This window comes from Thermobia domestica, chromosome 1 (genome assembly GCF_964235325.1).
Source record: "Thermobia domestica chromosome 1, izTheDome1.hap1.1, whole genome shotgun sequence".
Lineage (NCBI taxonomy): Eukaryota > Metazoa > Arthropoda > Insecta > Zygentoma > Lepismatidae > Thermobia > Thermobia domestica.
The window spans coordinates 313,486,919-313,510,412 of NC_137454.1; the positions used below are offsets into that span (position 1 = coordinate 313,486,919).

At 35.5% G+C, this 23,494-nt stretch overlaps 1 protein-coding gene across 1 annotated transcript; it reads left to right on the forward strand.

Moving 5' to 3' along the window:
• The first annotated feature begins 414 nt into the window (after positions 1-414).
• LOC145662340 (trypsin-7-like) lies at positions 415-21,810 on the forward strand. The gene is made up of 7 exons (XM_081727842.1): positions 415-474; positions 4,359-4,444; positions 10,204-10,292; positions 12,505-12,646; positions 15,870-15,983; positions 19,267-19,422; positions 21,513-21,810. Exons 1-7 carry the CDS (start codon positions 426-428, stop codon positions 21,657-21,659), a joined length of 783 nt encoding a protein of 260 aa, XP_081583968.1. The 5' UTR covers positions 415-425; the 3' UTR covers positions 21,660-21,810.
• Positions 21,811-23,494: the final 1,684 nt, after the last annotated feature.

Sequence of the window (23,494 nt, forward strand, 5' to 3'; positions counted from 1 at the left end):
TACTTGACTCTTTTACATAATATACAATAGTATAGACGAAATAAACTACATCAAGACGATAAGCTATATTTGACGTTAACAACAGAAGGAATAAAAATAGATAAGATTTAACTAAGACTTCCATTTTAAACAGAAACACGCTTAACCAACATTTTTATCTCACTGAAACATATTTCCTGTATTGCGCTCGGTTACGAGAAGAAAATCAAGACAAACAACAGGTTTTCAAATATAATGCTATTCATGATTGTCGCTATTAAGATGCAACCAAACAACGTGGAATAACTCTGCTTGTGTGGAGCCACTGTTTATCTTTAGAAGTAATTATGTTATCCATTACGATGTTACACAATTACTACGATAAGGTAATATTTAAAAGGGTCCATGAGTGCCAAGTCCTCCAGAAGTAAATACACCAGACAACGATGATGTCTATCTGTTTTGTTCTTCTGAGTTTTATAGCTCTTTGTAGAGGTAATATTATTATATTCTTTGTAGTATGCTTTTAGTCAATTTAGAAATTAAGCATGCGTTCAATTTCCTAGATAGTGATCAGTGGTGGCTCTAGAGTTCGACTACACGGAAGTCACATTGGAAATGACGGTTAAACTGGGTTTGCATCCTCCCTTCCCTCTGTCACAAAATCATCTCCAGCCTCTAGTGGTGTTTTACTTTCTAGGTATTCTTTAAATCCTGTTATTAGGTACAAATATTACAGGGAGAAAATGTCACTGTGTAATCATGTATCCAGTATCCATACAGAATTATTTAGCTTAGATACTAAACACAGGACAAAGAATTCAAGAAACGATCTGATTTGATTTTGAATTTAATTTTCCTTTCAGCAGCAAGGCTATATGAGACGTGGACCTACAGCTTAACGTGGAATCCGAACCACATGAGCTGCCTCCGGGAATCCACGCCGTAGGCGCGTACGCTAACAGCTCAGCAACGAGGTAGCTCTTATTCAAGAAATGAAAAACAATCGATGTTGCCAACACTACTCAATATATTTCTTCAATCGAAATTTCTCAGTAGATCCTGTAAATGAAATGAAATTTCTATTTTTACATCTCACAGTACTATCCTTAAGGATAAAGGACACTGATGAATTAATGAAAGTAAATTATTAAATTATTAATTGGTGGGGTGAGAAAGTAGAAGGAAACGGAAGAACCTCGAAAAACCCACTTGATGTTCACCAGAAACTTGCTTGGGCGGGAATTGAAACAGGGACCCCTCACACCAGGGATAAGCACCCTATAAGTGACTATCATGGCCCTCCTTTAACTGATTCTGTAAATATCATTCGGTTACATACTCATTAACATACATAATACTTAAGAGAGTAATTTGAAACGAATGCAAAACAAAGCAACAGTGAAAAATGAACTAGCTTCGTTTATCGTGTATTTATTTTTTACTTCTAAAATAGAGACACGATAATATTTTTATGATGCATTGAAGCAACAAGCAAGAATGCCTTCAATTTCGAACCTTTCCAAAGGAAATCAATATTTCATTCGACCATTCATTTTCAGCACCAAGACGTAGACCGACTGTTTAAAGTAGACTCTAAATCATACGTATTCAGTCAAGAATCGAACTCTGGTATCCCATGCCAAATACACGTTTGTGACTGTATCCACGAGGAAGCTTCAAAATATGCATGAAGATCCACAATCCTAGCGGGGATCAAATTTACTGAACCGCCGTGAGTGTTGTCCGCCTTAAGCCTAACTTAGGTGACTGGACAATTGACTATTCTCCACTTATTACTACGTATTTTGTAATTATTTATTTGAATTGCAAGTGTAACGCTTGTATATTTGTCTTAGGTTTCGCATGTTTCTTTCACAATAATATTTCAGTGGTAAATAAATTTAAAATACAGTTCAAGAGTATTCATTTTTTTTCTAAACACATGCAAATACCAAAGAAAAAATATTAAGTAAACATATATGAGGTATTATTTAATTCCAAAATTGTAAAGTACACTAAATGAGTGTTTTTATTATTTTTCCTTCGTAATGATTTGAATATGTGTATCGGAAACAAACAATGATTCTAAATTACACTGTGGATTCTTCTAGTCCTTGATAAAATATGAATCATTGTTTTATATATAAATGTGTGCGAGATGCGGAAAAAATCCGTTTTACTCCGCTCGGGTTGAGCGCCAGTGCTACCACAGAGCTTACGGTCCGCCCTATTTCCTCTGTTCCCGCGATTAGGGATGGCCACAAAGTTTCGGTTCCGGAGTTCTTGAAGATCCGGTTTTCAGAACCGGATCTTAGGAACCATTTCCAGACCTGCATCCGAAAACCGGTTCCAGAACCGGATCTTAGGAACCGGTTCCAGACCTGGATCCGATTGATTGATGGGTTGATTGATTTTGAGTTTTATGTTCCGTTCAGCAACGACGCTATATGAGACGTGGACCTACTGGTTAACGTGGAATCCAAACCACATGATCTCCCGCCGGGAATCGAACCCGGGAAGACCTGGATCCGAAAACCTCCAAAGACTCGTAAAAGAGACACAAAGTTCACATTCAAAACACTGCGAAGAGGACCACGAGCTTGTGCCCTGCCCGCCCAAACTCGCTTGTGCCCCCACAGAAAAAAATTTTGGTCCACCAGTGGGTGTTTAGCCAAATGAGTTTGCCAGTTCTCCTGTTTAGCCAATGAGGTTGCCAGTTACCCAGTTTATTTAGCCAAATGAGACAAGCGGCCGTCGCCTGGGCGCCTGCCTGTCGCTTCCATCATTTCATCTAGCACTGTTCACAGCCTGCGGCCTGCCAGCAGCTCGGGTGTAGCGTAGGGATGACCACAAAGTTCCGGTTCTTGGAGATCCAGTTTTCAGAACCGGTTCCAAAACTGGATCCAAAAACCCGGTTCCGGAACCGGATCTTCTAGAACCTGATCCGTTGATCCGTTTAGAGCCGAAAACCGGTTCCACCGAGAACCGGTTCTGGCTATCCCTACCCGCTATCCCGCCGCCGACCGAAACGAATTCCTTTCTTCAGTCATTAGAAATGTGTGATTACATTGTACACAAAGGCATGTGTTTAAAGAGTTGTTCTGTGAGGCAGGCGATCGCTAGAAAGAGCCCAACCAGAACACATGGACAGAGAGTAGCATCAAGCATCGTGACTTACAAGTACACTATATGTTCGCAAATCTCTTGGACGTGAATTAAGAATGCAGACTCAATATTAAAACATCAACTTCTTTTGTTTGCTCGTTCCTCATTTATAAGAGGAATAAATGTCCATATTTTTCTTTATTTCTTCTTTGTATTAATTGGGAAGGCACGTGACATTATGGCTACATTATACGGTAGAGCAGCCCTTAGTAGTGACATAATGAGATAATCGCAAGCCCGTATTTCGTGTAAGTTCAATATATTAATTAACATTATTGAAAATGAAAATATGAGTATAGATTAAATTTTGTAAATGTGGTCGAAGTATATCCACAAGTATAATCCCAATTTGCGAAGGGTTACCGAGGAATACATAAGATAAATATTGTCCTTTTGTATTCGACAATTGCTTTTAGCTTCCGACGTAAGCATACGGGAGCTTATAGTTTCACTCCAGGTGTATGTGTGTGTAGGAGGGAGGTACTTTATTTCTCGGTAACTCCTGCCCGGATCTAAACCAAATTTGGTGGGCAGGTAGCCCATTGTCTAAGGAACAAAGATCGCTATATTTGGTAGCCAAGCTCGGTCAGGGACAGGCTTGATTCAGAAACAAATGCTATGTTCCACAATTCTGCACACGGGGACTTCTGAGTTCAGTTCATATTCCGCTGTTAGTATTTAATTTATTAGTTGCTTTGGTTAGAATTTAGCGTCCCTTTCAATACCAAGGCTTAAGAGTTCAAATTTCTAGGCTGTCCTATCAGAAATCGAACTCTGGACTCCATGCACCAAAGCGCTCACGTTAGCTTCTAAACCAGTGAGCAGGACAATATTCAAGTTAGATTTCAAATTATAATAGCAATTGCATTCTGATATTTAGTTTGAATTGCATTCTGTAAAACCTTTTTGAAATGTCTTCCTTAGAAATACCTTGTTAAACACCAAGTAAATATAATCAATTGTTACAGCTTTAATTATATTTTAACTTTAAAAAAAAAAAAAGAGTTGTCCGTTACGTAACTAAGCAATACATTCATTAGCTGCCATTGACTTACACCTTGTAATTGGGAATTATTGTATATTTCCTTTCCTTATTATCACTTTTTGAATCTTGCGTATCAATATATACATTTTATTTTGGATTATATTTGACAATATAACTATCTTTTCAAAACTAAATTTTGCTGTAAGTTTGGTTGCTGCCTTTGTAGGTCTTGATGTTTTGGAAATAATCAAAGCAGAAGAACCTAAAATTGTTGGAGGAACTTTAGCTGAAGACGGAGAATTTCCATACCAGGTACTGTATATTTAATTTCATATGCATAATTTCATTAATTATATATCCTATATGAAGTATTCGAGAAACCCCAGGCGTCAGGTCGCCATGACGACTGCAAATATGAATCTGGCACTTGGCTAATTTAAGTCCAAAACATGTAGGTCTATGTATCAAATTGGATTTTCATTATTATGGCGCATGGTTTTCACAATTGGTGTCTAACTTACAAGATTTTTTTTCGAACACTGCCTATACATACTTAATTCCAATCACAAATATATTTAAATTAATATATTCAAATGATTGTTTTTCTTTCCATATATCGTTCTGTTTGGAAAATGTAAATCTCTCACAATTAAAGGAAGTACAGGGTGACAGCGGTGCAGACGCAATACTAAGTTGAGGAGCTGCTCCTTAACTAGTTTTTTTTTTTTGGGGGGGGGGGTAAAGTACTCTTCCAACAACATTTTGCACTGCCGCAATTATAATTCTATACAAAATCGTGTCAAACAAATTAGTCACTCGTGCTCACTCTACCCAGTTGCCCAACTTTTACGTATACCCCCTCAGAGAGTTTCCAGACTATCGCTGGCGCAGGGAGAGCACAAACTCTACGGAAATGGGGAGTAATTATTTTGGGGGGGGAAGCTCTAAACGGACCAGTAACACCCAGGTAATGATGAAGTTGGATTTTTATTCCTCTCACTCCCTCTTTGACCTACCTCTCTCCGTAAAGACCCCTAGAAAATTTATCCTGCTAGAAACTCTGATAAGGGAGAGGTACCTTCTTCTCCCGATATTTCATATCTTGAATCTTGCTCAGTAGCGGCAATTGGCTGTGAAAACTGCCATTATAAAGAGGCATATTATCACACATCAGAAACTATAATTAATTATAACATGGCAGCAAAAGTGGGGTCAACTGCCCCCCGAATCACCGCCAATGCTCTTGCTTATATAGTATGTAATATGTATCTGACAATGACTTCCTTCCAGGGGGCTAGTGGCACAAACAGAGAATGTGGGTATGGGTTATGAAACCGAGGGCAATTGAGGGGGCACTTTCCTTCCAATGTTGTTGGCATGATGGATCAATCCTCCTCACCATAAAGGATAGCACTTTTGCATGCTGAATGAAAGAATAGAAGAACTAGGAAAAATCAACGTTTTCTTATTTCATTCATCAAGCTTCTGGGTGAAATCTCGGGAAGTTTTGATCAAAGTGTTCTTATATTCTGATACAAAATATTAATATTTTCTTGTAGAAGACTTAAGTTGGGTGTAACTTTAGAACCTCAGTGCTGGAGAAGGGCATTCGCTTTGCAGAGAGAAATTATAACTCAGTAGTCAGGCGACGGTCATTGTTATTGGAGAAAACCTTTTTTTTTTTTTTTTTTTGCAAATGGAGAATGAGGGATTGGAGCACTGATTTTCAGAACTAATTAGTGCAGTAAGTATCTTGCGATTTTCAATGTTGTTGTGGGGAGATTTGACGTGAAGGAGGATGGAAATTAGAAGCCACTGTTGTTAATGTGCGCAACATTTCAAAAAAAAGTTCTGAATCGCCTAGGCCTGTAGAGCGAGTAATTGGTGCTTTTACATCTGGGTTTTCTGCAGGAAAACATATTTTTCCTGTTGTGTGCAAAACATTACATGATGCTGAAGTGCAGGTGAAATCAATTGTTGGTCAAAGCTTTGATGGTGCAGGAAACATGTGAGGGAAGTTCAACGGTATGATAACTCTTGTACAAAATAATTTGTCCAAATGCTTTGTATATATGATGCAGCTCGCATGGGTTTTCCTTGGCGGAGAAAAGAGTGTGGAATGCTGCACTACAGTGAAACAATATTTTGCGTCCAGAGAATTAGTGAAGATAAGTCGATCGACAGAGAGTCTGCTATTGGAGCACATGGATTAATGAACCACCTGAGTTCATTTAAATTTGCTTCAACTCTTGTGATCTGTTTTAAAGTATTCAGAGTTCTTGCTCCTGTGACAGCACTGCTTCAGTCTGTTTCTATGGATCTCTGTGCTGCAGAGGGATTGATTTCCAAAGTTAAAGACAATCTGAACACTTCGCTCTGATAGTGGGTGGGCTGCAATAGCACAAGAAAATTAGAATTTCTGCTACAGCTACAGCATCATGATTGAAGGTAGACGTCCAAAGAAGCAGAAACGGTTTTTTCATACAATGGGAGTGGATGATCAGGGCCCAGTAACGGTCTGCTGACATTTCGTGTGCAGGTGTACAACACTTTGCTGGATTCACTGAGTTACAGTTGACAGATCGTTTCAGCAACTATAACATTGGCATATTAAAGGAAATGAACACTTTTACTCACAGCAACTTTATTGACTTGGCAGCAAGCGAACCTGTAACTGTGAGAGAGGAGAAAATATAGAAATTATGTGAAAACTATGAGCTGAATGCTACTAATGTTGCTAAAGAGCTGGAAACATTTTCTTTAGTGTATAACGCAAGTCATCATAATGCGGGTATTACAGATTTTTGTAGTAAAGAAGACAATAAATCACACAAAAACTTTGACAAAGACTGTGACGACATCAGCAGCACATCATCCATAACAGAAGATGAAGAAACACTTAGAGCAGCTGTCGATCATTGGGTGTTGAAAGGTTTTATCAAACCTTACAGATTTATTTCCCAGCTTTCATCTCTTCCTAACCTCTCTGTGTTGTATCACATTCTGGCAACTCTTCCAGTGGACTAGTTGTTCTGCATAACGTATCCTGAGTAAACTCCATATAATACAGAGATTGTTTCCGATCTATGGTAACGAAATTACACACCTCCATGCGGGAAGAGAAAGAAGCTACCAGTTGTGTGGGCACCTTGGACGATTGACTGCGCGTGACAGGTGTGATAAGTGTATATCGGGACAAATGTCGCCGAAAATAAGGGCTTATTGGGAGGGCTACATACCTGCCCTTTCCAACGAGAACTACAGTTATAGTGCCATTATCATATTGCTCAAAGATCGTGGATTCACTGTGTCCAAGAATGGCATATCACGGGTGTTGAAAGGAGCAGATAAATCGAGGCGTGAAATGATTCCACTGGGACAAAAACAGGCCAACCTCCGACCTGTCACTAACCGCACACGAGCTAGAATTCGGAAAGTCTGGGCTCTGTGAAGAATCCATCTACACAGGGAAGTATCGCGAACCGGATACAGACATCACTGAAGACAGTGCACACCATCGTTCATAACGATTTGAGGTTGGTAAAGCGACGGAAAGGGGTGTTCATAAGCTCTTGCCAAAGCACATCCATGAACGTCGCACCAACTATCGAAAGCTGTATGATCGGTATCTGGCCAGTTAAAAGTAGTTTTTTGTAACACTGGACGAGGCATATGTTTGCATGACTGCCACAAGCAACGTGCAATTTTTTATCGGTCGATAAGTGTGAGGGACTTTCAAAGATGGTTCACTGAATGCAATTAGAGTTTTGGTACAGGTTTCATGATAATTGCTGGATACTTGTACCAGGGCAAGCTGACCTACATTGTGCAGCCAAAAATATCTAGCGCGAATTTGGAATATTATCAGGCTAACGTCCTGACACCCGTTTATCGCCATGACATTCCCCATCTCTACGAAAGGGAGAAGAATTGTGTGTGGTGCATCAAGACAAGATGTCAAGTCACACATTTCGCTCAACCCGTCTCTTCCTCCAACAAATGGCAGCAGAAACTGGAATTCGTGCAATTCCATTCACAGAAATGTCGGTGAAGTCTCCCGGTGCGTCACCGATAGGCTTTTGAGCTTCGGCCTCCTGAAACGAGCCTTGTCTCACAGGAGATCCAACATCGTTGAAGCGCTATGGAAAGCCGGTCAGGAGGGATGCTTGCGGCTTGACATAACTACAGTGCATGCCAGTCTTCTACAGTGGAAATTTCGTTGTCGGACAATTGCCCAGGTGCAGGACCACCAAATAGAGCACTCTCGATGATGGCGACATGGTTTCTGTAAAGGTAAGTACAGTTTGAAATCGTCACTATAGATCGAAAACAACCTCTGGAAAAAAATAGCCTCCGGAGAATAATATTATATGAATGATGTCTATTATGATGGTTCTGACATAGGAATCAGATGTTCTTGAGAAGATTTGAAATGAGGACATCATTAACATGATAGCAATGTCTTCTGATGTTATGCGTTGCAACCTATAGTTACAGACAGTTTCAGAAAATTCGAAATATTATTTAAAGCTGTAATAAGTAACAAGGTGTAAATTTACCTTGATAACAAACTTCGGGAATGATTCTTGACAGCAAAATAAGAACAACGTATTCATCGATTTTTCGCGAAAAGAGGTGGCGAAATCGTGGGGAAACGCAATTGGGAGCCATCATATGGCAAAAATATCAGTCGAAGAAGTGAAGCGTCATGTGATCATAAAAGGAAGTTTGTTAGCGAGGTAAATTTACACCCTATATACATACTATGCACAGTAGATCAAATGCTGTCCTAATTAGTTCTTGTATTAGTGTTATCATAATTTAGTTGGAACTTTCCCGTAGCTATTATTCTGAGCTCAATGTTACAAGCCAAGCACAAATTCGACTTTTTTTAGAACTTTGGCTGTAAAACATATTTGTTCGCTTTATACAGGTATAATAGACCTAACACGGAAAAGCGTAAAACTGTTATAATACACTACAGATTGTGTTTTATATTTTACTTACAATAAATGTTTTTTGATAATAAAATTTCTTTATCAAGATTACGAGTGTTCTTGTATCAAGTGGGCATACATGTATTGCCATTTGGCATACAATGCAGACCATGGAAAGACTGTGTGGGTGAGTTAAATCATCAGGTGGGGGAAGGAGTATTTGGACGCAAATTTATGATTTTTAGTTGGAACTCCTCAAACCACAAGGGGAAGATCTGCACCCCTGCATAGTGAGCACAATGTCCCGTCACTCCCCTCCTTTCTTGAAGTATTAAAGTTCAAACTCTGCAAACTTTAATTATAAGTATAGATGTACACACTATTGATTTAGTTTTATATGTAATGGACACCTGCTTTAATGTATAAATTTTTAATACATCAATATGGGTTGCATCGTACTCCGAACACAAATGCCAATTTTTGTGGTATATTCTTCCGAATTACTGGAGTAACCCGTCTGAAAACAAGTCTCACAGCTTATTTTTCTATTCATCAATCGTTGCATAACGTTGTGCTGCAATAATATTCTTGATGAATCCCCAGAGCGAATTGCCACAGGTTGTTAAGTCCGGGCTTCGATGTGGCCAGTCAAGTGTATCAGGCAATAAGGGCGATCCGAAGCCACGTAATTATCTTTGTGTGTATGTGTAACAAGGTTTATCTCTGGCTTCTAAAAGTGCAGGACTTCTAATATTTTCTTTTATAAAAATCGTTATACAATGTATTATGATAACATTTTACAATCAAACTATATTAACACTTTCAAATTACATGTTCCTGTTATATATAAGAATGAATATTTTGAAATAACGTTATCGTTTGCTTCCTCTTTCGTTTACATTGAATATATTGAAAGCAATGAAAAATATTAATAACATAGAGATAAGTGTTCCCAGAAAATATTATAAATTGCTATTCAGTTCATGCTTTTAACACTAATATCAAAAAATAATCAAATCGTTGTAATTATTCTCAGATTTTAATAATTTAATAACGTAAGACAATGTTTTTGTATTGCAAAATATGAAAAATGTGCATAATGTGGTACTATTTTTCTTTTCTTATTTTTTTAAGATTTCCCTACGATTTTTTGGAGAACATATGTGTGGAGGTTCTATAATTGGAAGCCATTATGTATTAACAGCTGCCCATTGTGTAGACGGGTAAGGACAAAGGAATTAATATTATAAATACATAACTTTTGCATGAATAGAATGTATAATTATTTGTACTGTAACCTATTTTGCTTTATTTTTACGAAAAAAAATTATTTTAAAGTTTCATCAATTACGGGGTATGACCTTTTTCGTATTTTTAGTACATTAAACTTATTTTAAAGTATACTCACAGTTTTTATGTGAGGGACAGTATGAATCTGGTAGGTACAGTATGAATCTGGTAGTTTATTTTCAACTAAATCAGCAAAGAATGGTACAAATATTCAAAGGTTACATCTTTTAAATCTAGTTTATGATCAAAACTTTTTGTTTATCATATAAGGACTATTGGAGTTATACTAGTACTAACTACTACGACCGTCGGAGATAAGGATTTTACAAGAAAACATAGTTCAGATTCTACATTAAGATTTAAGGATATGAACAGATCATAATATTTTTTTTTCACGCGATATACTGATCTGAGACATGAAAATTACAAGAGGAGTACATTGAAGTTCGCACTGTAGTCAGTAGTTGCTCGGTGAGGCAAAGATGGTGCGTGGGTTATAGTCGTCTATTTGTGAAGAGCAGAGAAGTATAAATCTTTTTTTTTTTTTTTTTTTTTTGTCGACAAAAGGACAAAATTCGAGTGAAATTCTTAGGGAAAGGTATAAATATATGTAGACCGTAAAGCAACCTTTGGAGGGTATCGAAATTGTTCAAAATTTCGTACTGTATAGCGCATGACTTGCGCATGGTAAACTGAAATTTCGTAAAGTAATTGCTCAGTGGGTCCCGAAGAATCCCACATACGCCATAAGAGGCAATGAATGAAGACATGCCTAGACCACGCTTAAATATATGCTTTTCTGGAGGGTATCGTTACATGCTTCTCCATAACAGTAATTCTAAATATCTTATTTTTTTATTCTAAGAAAAACATCCTGGTGTGGCAATCTCTCCCTAACGGCAATATTTCTCTCACGGGCAAGTAGCAACCTTGTTTCGGTCTTGTTAACTGTTATTATACCTCTTAAGTAATTCCAAGATTATTATGTATAGAACTAAATCCAAATGAATATTCAAATGTATTCATTAATAATTCTCTTGTAAATCCTTATCCCCACAGACGTAGTAGTTAGTACTAGTATAACTCCAATAGTCCTTATATGATAAACAAAAAGTTTTGATCGTAAAATAGATTTACAAGATGTAACCTTTGAATATGAAGAAGTATTTGTGCAATTCTTTGCTGATTTAGTTGAAAGTAAACTAAGTATAAAGGAAATAATACATTAAGTTATTAAGTTACATATGTGTTTTTGCTTTTTAAATACACTAAAAAGTTTACTTTTGATGTACGGCGCAGTAATTCCCTTAAACTCGACCTAATATGACCTGAAAAGCTGATAAGTTAACGAAAATGTTGGGTTTCATGAGGTTAATCATAACTTATAATATTTTACAGTGCAAATAGGAAGATACTTATCTGTGTGTTTCTTGTATCTTCTGACAAACCTGCTAACAGCTAGCAACAATAAAACAAAATTTAAATAATGTTGAATGGTGATTGACAGTGCCTACCTGACTTCTCAGCAACTTTGTTATTGTGATAGAGAATGGGATAGTTCGGAATGTCCACGAAAAGAACTAAACTTGTCACCAGTTTCGTTAGACAGTTAGAGGAATCTTCACAAAGAGAAAGAGGGTGAAATTTACAGAAATAGAATACCGTAAAAACTCTTTGAACAAAACAGGAAAACATGTAGACGGTCATACGAATTAAATATGTACTGTAGTTACAATAATGCAGTAATTAAAATTTACCATTGCTGTTGGCATTGTATAGGTGATGTTAGAAATTATCTAGCTAATAATAGACCATATATTACCTCTACACTAATGTTCTGCTAGACTAGCAGAAATCATTTTATGATTAAAAAAATGAAACTGATTGTCAATTCACATGGAATGTCGATACGTCAGGAGGCGAGTTAGTGGGATTCTACTGTGCTTCCTTTAATTTTCATATTGGTCATACGTGAATAATGTGTGGGGAACACTTTAATTGATTTAATTGAATTATGCTAACTCAATGAGTATCAATTTCTTATTACGTAACTAAAAAATGTAGTGTGCTTTTATGTTATATTAATTAAGTTCGCTTGATTTGATTCATGTGATTTGATTCTATGAGTGAATTTCTTATTTTTAGTCTTGGTCCACATCTTCTCAGTATCCGTGTAGGTTCAAATAATATTTACAGTGGAGGAAAAATTTATCGAATATCAGAGATACACGAATATCCGAAGAATGGATCTGACGACGACGACGAAAATGATATTGCCATCTTACAGGTTGGTTTTTGTTAGTTATATAGTTCATTCAAATATAATTTAATTAACGTCTTATCATAGGCTTTTCTCACATAGGATTCAATTTGTGCCAACACGGAATAAAAATGTACAAAATATTTTGATATTGTGGCATCTCTTTTCTTTTTTGGCTCATTCGTTGAAGAGACATTAAAGTGTCGATCAAATCATCTTAAATCATCGAGAGCATTTTGTGATGACTGATTGTCTTCCTCCTTAGATTGTATAACACCAGTAGAATCAAATAACCTATACATATTTGGGTTAAAATAAAAATCTTTGATAACTCAAGATGATTCAGATGTGTGTCATTTAGGCTGCTATACACTATGAGTTAAGTCCTAGGAAATATCTTAGGATTTATCTTAGGAAAACTGTTACAACACATTTCGTAGGAAGTCCTACCATTTTGTGCCACACACCTAACTACACTGCATATCCTACGGATACTGATACCCAGCACTAAGGTAAACGCGCCTGAATTCGACAGGTACCCGAATTCGACATACCTGTGCTTAAATGTTCTGAAATAAGCGTAAGATGTTATCCCTGCAATCGTGAATAGAAGTGGCAACATTATGGAGTGTCTTTTCTCGTGTCAAAAGCACGGTTATAGTAGATGAGTCATACGCATGGAGAAAAGAAGTACATTGTTGTGTGTGATACACTCTTCGAGAAAAAACACATAATCTTAAGAAAATCATAAGACGGCAGGTTATTTTCGTAAGACTTTTATTAAAGTTAGGTTTGCTTCAAGCAAATAGTGGTACTTGAATGTTGTAAAGGAGTTTCAATCAGTGCGTTTTGTTTTCTTCTGTGAGACTGAGAACAAAGGTTGTGATGTAACATGAACGGGGGGTTGTCGAAAACACGAGCCTTTTTTTGTAACGTGAACCGGATTTCGACAAGGTTGTCGAATTCATGCTCAATAGTGCAAATATAATTTTAACTGAATATATAAACGTACAAGTATGTTCAAGGTCTTTCATAAAGCTATTTGTTGCATAATTCTCCGATAATTGTAACCCAGTTCGACATGGAATGTCGAAATCAGGTTCCAGCATGTCGAATTGAGGATCATCGAAGTAACTACTCAGTTCTGAAAATTTAAGTTGTGTTCTCTTGCCAGTCTGATAATTTCTGCATAATAATAAAACAATATTTGAAGCTGAGAAGAGATTACTACTAATAATAGTGCCGACTTAATGTTTTACGTGGATATAATTGAAGGTGTCGAATTCAGATACCGCAACTGTCGAAACCAGGTGAAGTGTGTCGAATTCGGGTTCCATTGGCGAGTTCCAGTTTCATAAAAATGTCTAACATTAACATTTGAGCCTTGAAGTGACTTTTAGTATTAGTAGAGACTGTTCATTTCAAGGAAAAAATGGGCCAACACCGACCAATATTATGCCCACAATAGGCGATTGAGTTTGAAAAAGGTCCTTAACCTGTCGAAATCCGGTGCGTTTACCTTATATCGTTGAATTGTACATCTCTAAACAAAACATAAAAATCAGAAGATAAATTAGCAAAACATACCTCATCAGTCCCTGCAGCACTCTTCATTTTGTCAACTATTTTTGCTCTTTCACCCACATACGGCTGGCGGGGAGAAGACAATTTTGAGTTCACTTTCTTTCACCTGATGTCGCTTAAATCAAAATGTTACGAATTTTCTTTCCGAAATAGAGCGTGTTTTAAACAAGAGAAATCTCATAGGCTAGTTCAGAACATAGGAAATGACATGCGCGTTGCTATGATGCCATGCACGTTGAGATTTTGACTCTAGGAAAAATCGTAAGAGATTTCCTAGGATTCATCCTATAATGTATAGTAGGCTTTACTTTCACTTATGGGTAAGAGTACATGGCTTTTTAAAGAGAGACGGGAGGTCAGAATTTTATTAAACAGGACTGTAAATGCAGTCCCAGTGGAAATAATTAATATCTTAAACATCTCTCATTCAGGTATTTTAAACCCTTTATTGCTTTCCTCTGATGATGATAGTAGTAAAGGTAATGAACTAATGTAATATTCGCAGTAAAACAAGTACATACATTTCAAAAACGAAAGAGCTTATCTACATTCTTTTTATTTCTTGTATCTTTTTATTATCATTAAGTGCATTTCACATATATATTTATATTCGAAATAGTAGTGTTTAAGTGTGAGTAATTGAAGTAATTTTTGAAAGGATATATTTTAATAATAATCATCATCATAGGTATTTTACCATTATTGGCACGTCACTCGCCGCAGCTGAGAAGCTTCCATGCTCTAGATCTTCCTCTAACCTCTTCGTCTTCACGTACGAATTTTCTGTTTTGATATCGTCCATTAATTGTAGTCCCTTTCGTCTTTGCTGCCACCATACCCTCTAGCACGTCCCTCATAATACAGTTCCTTCTTAACCAGTGTCCCAAACAGTTTCTCTTCCTCTTCTTAATTATATCTAAAATTGCTTTTTTCTCCCCTGTCTTTTCTAACACCCTCTCATTCCTTTTCCACTAGACCGAGATAATTCTCTCCATTCTTCTCCACACCCACATTTCACAAGCTTCCAGTCGTTTTGCGCCATTTTTTGCGTAATGTCCAAATTTCTGACCCTTACAGTACAATACTCAACACGAAGCACTTCATGAGTGTTTTTCTCAATTCTTTTTTTACGGTCTCACAAAATAGTATTTTTCTTTCTTCTAAAAGCCCTTTCTGCATTCCTATCCTTGCTTTTATTTTACGTTCACATTTCATATCATCACTAATAATATTACCCAAGTATCGAAAACTAGATACTTGTTCTATTTTCTCCCGTCCTACTTCTATATTTGACCAGTCTATACCAGTCGCTTCGTTACAATCACCATGACTTTGCCTTTCTCACATTTATTTTCATCCCATGTTCTTTACAGGCCTTTCTCAAGTTTTCTAACATCTCATTGATTTTCTCTTCAGATTCTGCAACAAGCACCATATCATCTGCAAACCGTATTCATCTAATCATCCTACCTCCTTCTAAAAGGCTGTCTTCATCATGTGGGCTCTTTCTCACTATCTCTTCTAGATAGATATTAAATGTTGTTGGCGGGAGACAGCATCCCTGTTGATTTTAATAATAAGTAGTTTGAATAGCAATCAATTGTTTGTTCAGAAATTTTGTGGCAGCATAAGTTGAAATTATTAGACATATGCATTTTCTTTCTAGGTTAGATGGCCAATTGAATATAACGAGAAAGTACAACCGATTATGCTGCCTAAAGCTGGAAAGGAGGTTAGAAATGGCACCATGGCCATTGTGACGGGTTGGGGTTCGCTCAAGGTAAAATCTATACAAGTTTTGTAATTTATGCGTACAGTGTACCAAGTACACATACAAATTGCATCTTCATGTATAGAGAATACGTCAGAGAACATTTCTCGATAGCACTTTTATAGTTAATGTCTAGTTAATGTCTTCCACTTTAGAGTATATATAGTGCATACCGCAATAACGGTTAAATCGAATAAAATATACACTTACATAGAATCGAATAAAATATATACAATATGAACATACAATATATAATCTATAAATTAAAATGCTACAGTACCAATTAAGAGCGACCGAGCTCTAACCTATAACCTTAGCTTTCAAACCTTTGATTTACGGTTATTTGTGATTTCACGTTTATAACAAAGACAATTATTTTTAAAAGAGTGTATTTTAAATGAATTACGTAAAGAAATATTTTTCAGAAAATTTTTATCCTTTTAAATTAATGTTCGAAGGCCTTTGCCTCTAATAAGTCTTCTCCGAAATAAATGCAAATGAATTGTGCTGCCATCTTTGGAGCTCTTTTAAAGTACGCGTATATGTATGTGGCCAATCCTTTCGACAATGAGATCTCGGAAACTACAGGCTCTAGAAAGATGACGTTTTCACTGATCGATTGCAAATTTCATGTAGATTGTCCAGTTCTAATTGAATATTTAGAAAACATGGACACTATTTCTTTATTACATTTTTACGGGTACATTGGAAGTGTTGAAATTAAAAAAAAAGTAAAACATCACATCCTAAGCATTATACATTCCAGCACCACACTGTTGTATATAGGGGTTGTATATGTCTCAGTCGTTTGTTTCATGGCCAAATAATAATGGAAAAGGAAGGATAAGCACTTCTCCAGTCTAAGATGAACCTTTTTTTTGGGGGGAGGGTGTTTTGCCCAATGAACACAATATATAATTGACATTATAATTAATTGTGTATGTAATGTATTTGCTTATTACATACTGCATGCAAGAAGAAATAAAACACTGGTCATACATGAATTAGAAACTCCAACCGGAAGCTGGCTCAAATCTTGCAAACGATGCGAGATATTGAGAAAAATAATCGAAAAAAGTCTCCCTTTTATGATACCCCTAGGGTTTTTTTTAATCAATACGTCTCTCACTTGTGTCTGTAAGGGGACATTTACAGATGTTGTAAGGAATGATAAGGAGATTTATGCTCATACGCGAATGATGCGCTGTGTAGAGAGCGCAGGTTCAGCTAGTATAAAGATAAAAAGTTTGCAAGCTTTCTGCTTGTAGGTTTGTTAGAGTTAAGATTACTCTATTGTTTTCGATTGTTCTCATCACTAGACATGCATTTTCAACATTAACGTTTATTCTATTAAAATCATATATTTAATGACGAATGCATGGAAGAATAACAAAATATTTGAAGTTTTTACACTTCATTCATTTTGAAAAAAATTTAAAAAATGGAAAAATAAATTTGAAGGTGCTGAATATGTTGTAGTTAGATTCCTTATAAGGTGATGTGTTGTTAGTTACATACATGAATTACTATTATTATTACACAGCATAATTTTTGCACTTAAACTCAGCAAATACAAAAATTATGCTATGTATGGGAGCAAAAATAATTGAATACTTTTTTTTTTTTGGTAAATGTTCCAAAGTCACCCAGATGTCAAAGCCACCCAACTGACTCTATTATTATTATTATTATTATTATTATTATTATTATTATTATTATTATTATTATTTATAGTTTATGTCATAACACTGGATACGATTAATTGCTTTTACGTAATGTAATTGGAAAGTTATAGGACTGGACTACTAAAGTAATAATGTAAGATATCAGTATTATACGTTATTTGAACGGATTCCTTTTGAAGTAGTCCCCTGCTGACTCAACACAGCTACTGTAACTGTTTCAATTTCAGGAGAGATTCCTGGAAATCTCCTCGGAGAGTTTTAAATATTTTATCCGTATTACCCACATCTCTCCAATCGCGTCAAACCTCTCCCCTTCGAGTGACAATTTCAACTTTGGAAATATGCAGAAGGCAGCAGGGATCAAATCTGGATAATAAGGAGGTTGGAATAGCACAAGAATTTGGGAGTTAGTCAAATATTCTGTACAGTAATGGGCAAGGCACGGTGACCAGGGACGTTTTCGTGATGTAAGTTCGAATTCTTAACAAACGAAAATATTGACCTCTTGCGCCTCACCGATTCGCGCAATCAGTCTAGAGTATTTTCATAATGTCTGGTTAATTGTGTCCCCTCTTAGACTGTATTCATGATGCACAATGCAGATAATCGAATAAAACATGCAACATCATCTCCACATTCGAAGACTTTGTCTTGTGGTCTCCGGCCTCGGTGAACCTAGGTCTTTCCACTGTGAATCCTGATTTTTTTTCAGGACCATATTCATGTCTCATCACTTTTTATTACTCTGCTCAACAAATCTGAGTCTTTCAACCCGATTTAAGAGCTCTTCATTCGTAATTTCAAGTTCTTTTCTTCGTCTGTCAGTACTCTCGAAATTAATTTTGAAGACACACGGTATAGTTCTTGTGCTAAAATTTTCAGCACTACTTAAATGACACATTCAATTCCTTTGATCTCTTTAATTAAATCCAACGGTGAGATACCATAGCACTAATTCCTGAACCTTGGAAAAGTTTTCGTCTATCATTGACATGGATGGACAATCGGACCGAGAGTCATCTTGAACTGACTCTCTACCGCACTTAAACCTAACATATCGCACAAACACATTTGGTCTGATTATACACTTATTCCCGCAAGTCGTTTTTAACACTTTATAAATGTTCAAGGCCAATTTCTCGTCATTAAGAAGAATGTAATGAACAAATGTGGCTCGAGTCTTTTCACCATTATCACAGATATGCAAATCCGCAAGCAATCGTTAATACATTCTTAATCAGCGTTGTGTGAAGCTTCACTGACTAAGGTAGAAGGATAATCTTTCAGGATATTTTAAGGACACAACGAGCTTTTTCTTTCGTACAACAGCTAACCTACGCATTACTACAAAGCAGTGGAGTTCTTGTCTTAAAACTTTTCAATTAGATCTCGCACTAATTTGAAATTTTAGATCACAGCCGTTTAAGTAGTACAAAATTTTTTCTGCATTCTCGGTGCATGGTTGTACAAATGTAAGACATTAAAATCGGGTCGTTGTTTTCTAAAACACATTGTACGAGTTGTCCTAAGTACCTTTGTGGGATAACAGCTATTTGAAGGTAAGTAGTAATCAGACTACATTTTTTCTTTCTTTCTTTTCGTAATAGGACGGCGTCAATTCAGCAGTTGAGCTGCTTCATAAAGTTGAAGTTCCTGTGTTAGATGATGACACATGTGATGAAGCATATGCTGACTATGGAGGAATTGATCGCAAACATAATCTATGCGCTGGTTTCCTACAGGGTGGAAAGGATTCATGCCAGGTACACAATTTGTTTTAATGCTCAAAACTGCTTTCAAGCCTCATAAAATATCAAACGAAGCAGAAAATGAAGTCATATAAAATAAATAAAGTTACGCATTATTTTGAAAATGAAATAAAATGAAATTTTTCAGTTTAATGTCCTGCGATTATGTTCCTTTTTAGGTTAAAGGAGATAATGATTAAGACAAGTGAATGATGTTCGAAGAATTGGTGGAATGAGAATATGGGAGGAAACGAGAGTGTAACGGACACGATGCTGTCCACTATAAATTTACTTGACCAAGAATCGAACTAGGGACTCCACGCACCAGAGATAACCACTCTACCACTGAGTCATCCTATCCACTACATACTATTTTGTTCATAGTAATTGAAAATAGAAACATATCTAAGAAGGATATTGAATTATTTTTAACTGTAGTTCTACATTTTAATCGTAGTTTTAGCCTTTTTCACAAAGAAATGATCATGGTCTGAAGCAAAAAGAGTTTTATAAGGACATGAAAAATATGTCAAAAGCGAAAAACAATAGAAAAGCACTGAAAAACTAAAAATATTAATTTAAAAAGTCCTAAAATGTCATAGTAATATTTGGTTAACTTTGTGCAAGTGAAGCAAATTAATGTATAATATAAAACTATGACTCCAGTAGTAATTGGATTAGGTAGGCTATTTATTGGATCGAATCGGTACACACCTCAAAAGGTTTTATTGAGAGTAATAACTCTTTAGTGCTTTTTTTGGGGGGGGGAGGGATTTTGTATTTTCTAGAGCTTTTTAAAAGTGAATTAATATGTATTTCTTTTCAAAAATAAGGCCGTGTTCCACGTTTACGTTACCCCAGTAATTTAGCAAGGTATCAAACTAAAGGTAAGAGACTAACTTCCTACAAAAAATAATAGGCCAATCTAGGAAATTTTCGTGATTTTTTTAAAAATCAGTCTACACGTTATGCAATTATACGTGAACACATACAGACAGTATTAATAATGTCAGCTGTTTAGAATTTTCATGATCTAGCTCCGAAGATTATAACTAAATCATGACTAAGTTTATTTATTATCATCATGACAGCATATTCTTTCAAATATAAAACATTTATCTCGAAAGTTATGTATGAACATACAATGAAGTCTGTTAATTACTGTATTAAAACTGACACTCGAAAAACTTAATGATCTACCTTAAAGTATACCATGATCATTTTCTGGTGAAGTTTACACGAGATCACCGAGAATATATACCGGTATATATATATATATATATATATATATATATATATATATATATATATATATATATATATATATATATATATATATATATATATGTATATATTCAAAGAACAAGAGAATCATGAAACTTGTTGGATTCAGTTCGAAGTTATGTGTGAACATACAATGAAGTCAGTTAATTACTGTATTAAAGCTGACACTCGTTGAGGAACTTTATGGTTTAGCTTAAATTATACTATAATCAATTCCAGGTGAAGTTTACACAAAGTTTCCGAGAAAACATGTTTTTTTAAAGAACTAGAGAATCATGAAAATCAATGGATTCATATCGAACTTATACGGGAACATATCCACAAAATATCTACGTATGAGACAAGTTCCAAACATCACTTTCTTTTAAAATCACTTAAAACACAAGAAAATACTATGTTAGAAATGAGTGGAAGCTGCTATGACACATTTTCAACGTAATCATGAAGTTTCTATTCTGTTTGTTATAAATCATTGACTTAACAATTTCATATTCCGTCCAAATTCTCTTTACGAGATTTTAATTTTTGATCTAATGAAATATTTCCCTTTCTGTGGATTATTTTTATTTTTTTAATTTTATTTTATTTTATTTATTTATTTATTTATTTATTTATTTTTGTTTAATTTTGTCATATTTAATGTCTACTTTCTGTTCTAAAGTTTCTTGGACGCATACCTTTTCAGTATTTTCGTATTATATGTCTGCATCATACTTCAATAACTAGTGCTTCTTGTTTTTAATCTCTTACTTTCTTTTCGGTCAAAAATACTGACGACTACATGTCATTATAATGAAAAATATAATTTCATTTCATTTCAGGGTGATTCAGGAGGACCTCTAGTGGTTAACGGTGAACAAATTGGAGTTGTTTCCTGGGGTGTAGGTTGTGCACGGGAAGGCTTTCCTGGCATCTATACAAAAGTATCTGCGTACAGAGATTGGATCAGAAATGTTACAAATATTTAATTGTAATAAAAACTCTCATCTAACACTTTCATATTGTTAATTGTTGTAATGTACAGGAAATTGGAATAAAATAATTATATTGTATTTTAATTCACTCTTTTGTTTCAACACTTGAAAATAGTCATAATTACGACAAAAGAGTAAAATTTAATGTATATATATATGAATAGAAAAAAAGTAGGTGCAGATTTTTTTATTCATAATATGATTTCTTTGATCCAGGAGAAATAAAAGTCAATAAAAGAAGGAAGGTAAAATAAAATATAAAAGTAAAAAAAATGGATCTTTCGTAATAAAACGTTCATCTTTCTTCTGTTTACCTTATAATTATTCCCAATCAGCCACACATGTAGATGCTACAACCATTCTTGGGTGCTCTCGAATAGAATATTGCAAATCAGCTCGTAATATATTTTTCATCTCATAAAGTTATTTCCAAGGTAACTTTTTTCTGCTGTGGAGGAGTCAAGTTTGAGTTTCCCAGAATCAGTTTCGAACCAGAGAAATATAATATATTCATTTTTACCAATCCAGGTGATCAACTGACTGCACGCCGCCGTTCTGTTTTCATTTTTCTTTGTCGCAAACCAGCCTTTTCTGACTGTCTTTTGCTACCCAGACAGTAGTTGCGGTTTTTTTTTCTTTTTTTTCTTTTTTTTTTTTTTTTTTTTTTTTTTTTTTTTTGCTGGGACTCTATAGTTCTTATCAGTCAAACTTGTGGATGGCGTTAACCAATGAGTCCGTTGCCAAACCTTCGGTGAGAAAGCCAGTTTCCAGCGTGTGCATGTTGCATGTATCAAAGGTAAACGTTTCATTAACAATATCCAGTGTGTTATAACAATACAAGACTTTGACACTAATAGGATCATTAATGTATATATCTTATTTATCTATCTATCCATATATATATATATATATATACACCAAACGAGTGTACAAATACTTGATATTATTTGGTTATGTATGTCCTTCATAACCCCATTTATATCCATCTGAGGATCAAATTTATGATCCAGCAAACCGGAGGCCAATGCCCTATTATTTTGATTTTTTTTTTAATTTCGAGCCAAAGGAAATATCGCAACAAGAAAACTGTTACGTGTTATGCGCCAATTCATGAAATTGTACAATGGAAATCCACGATGGTCCCATGATAAAGCACTCATCTCTGGTGATAAGTGTATCCTATTCGATTAAAATCCTTACAAGTTTGTGGTGGAAACGAGTTCACATGTTTCGTAAGATTTTCCCATTTATTTCCATTATCTTAATGGCATTAATTCTTTCATCACCATTAAATTTTATTTATCATCTCTCACTAACGAATAAGTTTTCCCCTCACAGATATTCAAGCTCAGGCCGTGTTGTTCGTGCTCTTGGTAGATACACGCCCTACCAATTGCGTCACCGAGGCTCTGCAACACGGGATATACGTTTCATATTAAAATCATAATGATTGGTATTAAATAACGACGAAAATAATAATAATAACATTAATAATAATTTAGGATCAATAACAGAACATGTTAGTAATTGGAAGCGATTTTACTAGGAAACCTCACAGTGTAAAACAGTGTTTGAGAATCAATGGATAAATGGATTTTATCAGACTGCTCATGAGGAAAGTCACGTTGGTAACAATTAGCTACAATTTTGCCACTACGAGCTAATGGAAGATAACTTGCTCAATATTCTGATTCTTCTATACAACAATTATTACTTTGGGTAAGTCTCCTTTCTTAGCTTATGGTGATTGTAAATATTTTTATCAATATGACCTCCCTCAGAAGATGCCACTGAAGTTGATAATACCAATGTCAAGTCGAAGAGGTTAA

Bases quoted from the DNA above. Each gene is read 5' to 3' on its own strand.
- LOC145662340 (XM_081727842.1), top strand. From the start codon at position 426: ATGATGTCTATCTGTTTTGTTCTTCTGAGTTTTATAGCTCTTTGTAGA. The intron at 10,293-12,504 runs GTAAGGACAAAG...TCTTATTTTTAG, and splicing joins GCTGCCCATTGTGTAGACGG to TCTTGGTCCACATCTTCTCA. The intron at 19,423-21,512 runs GTACACAATTTG...ATTTCATTTCAG, and splicing joins GTGGAAAGGATTCATGCCAG to GGTGATTCAGGAGGACCTCT.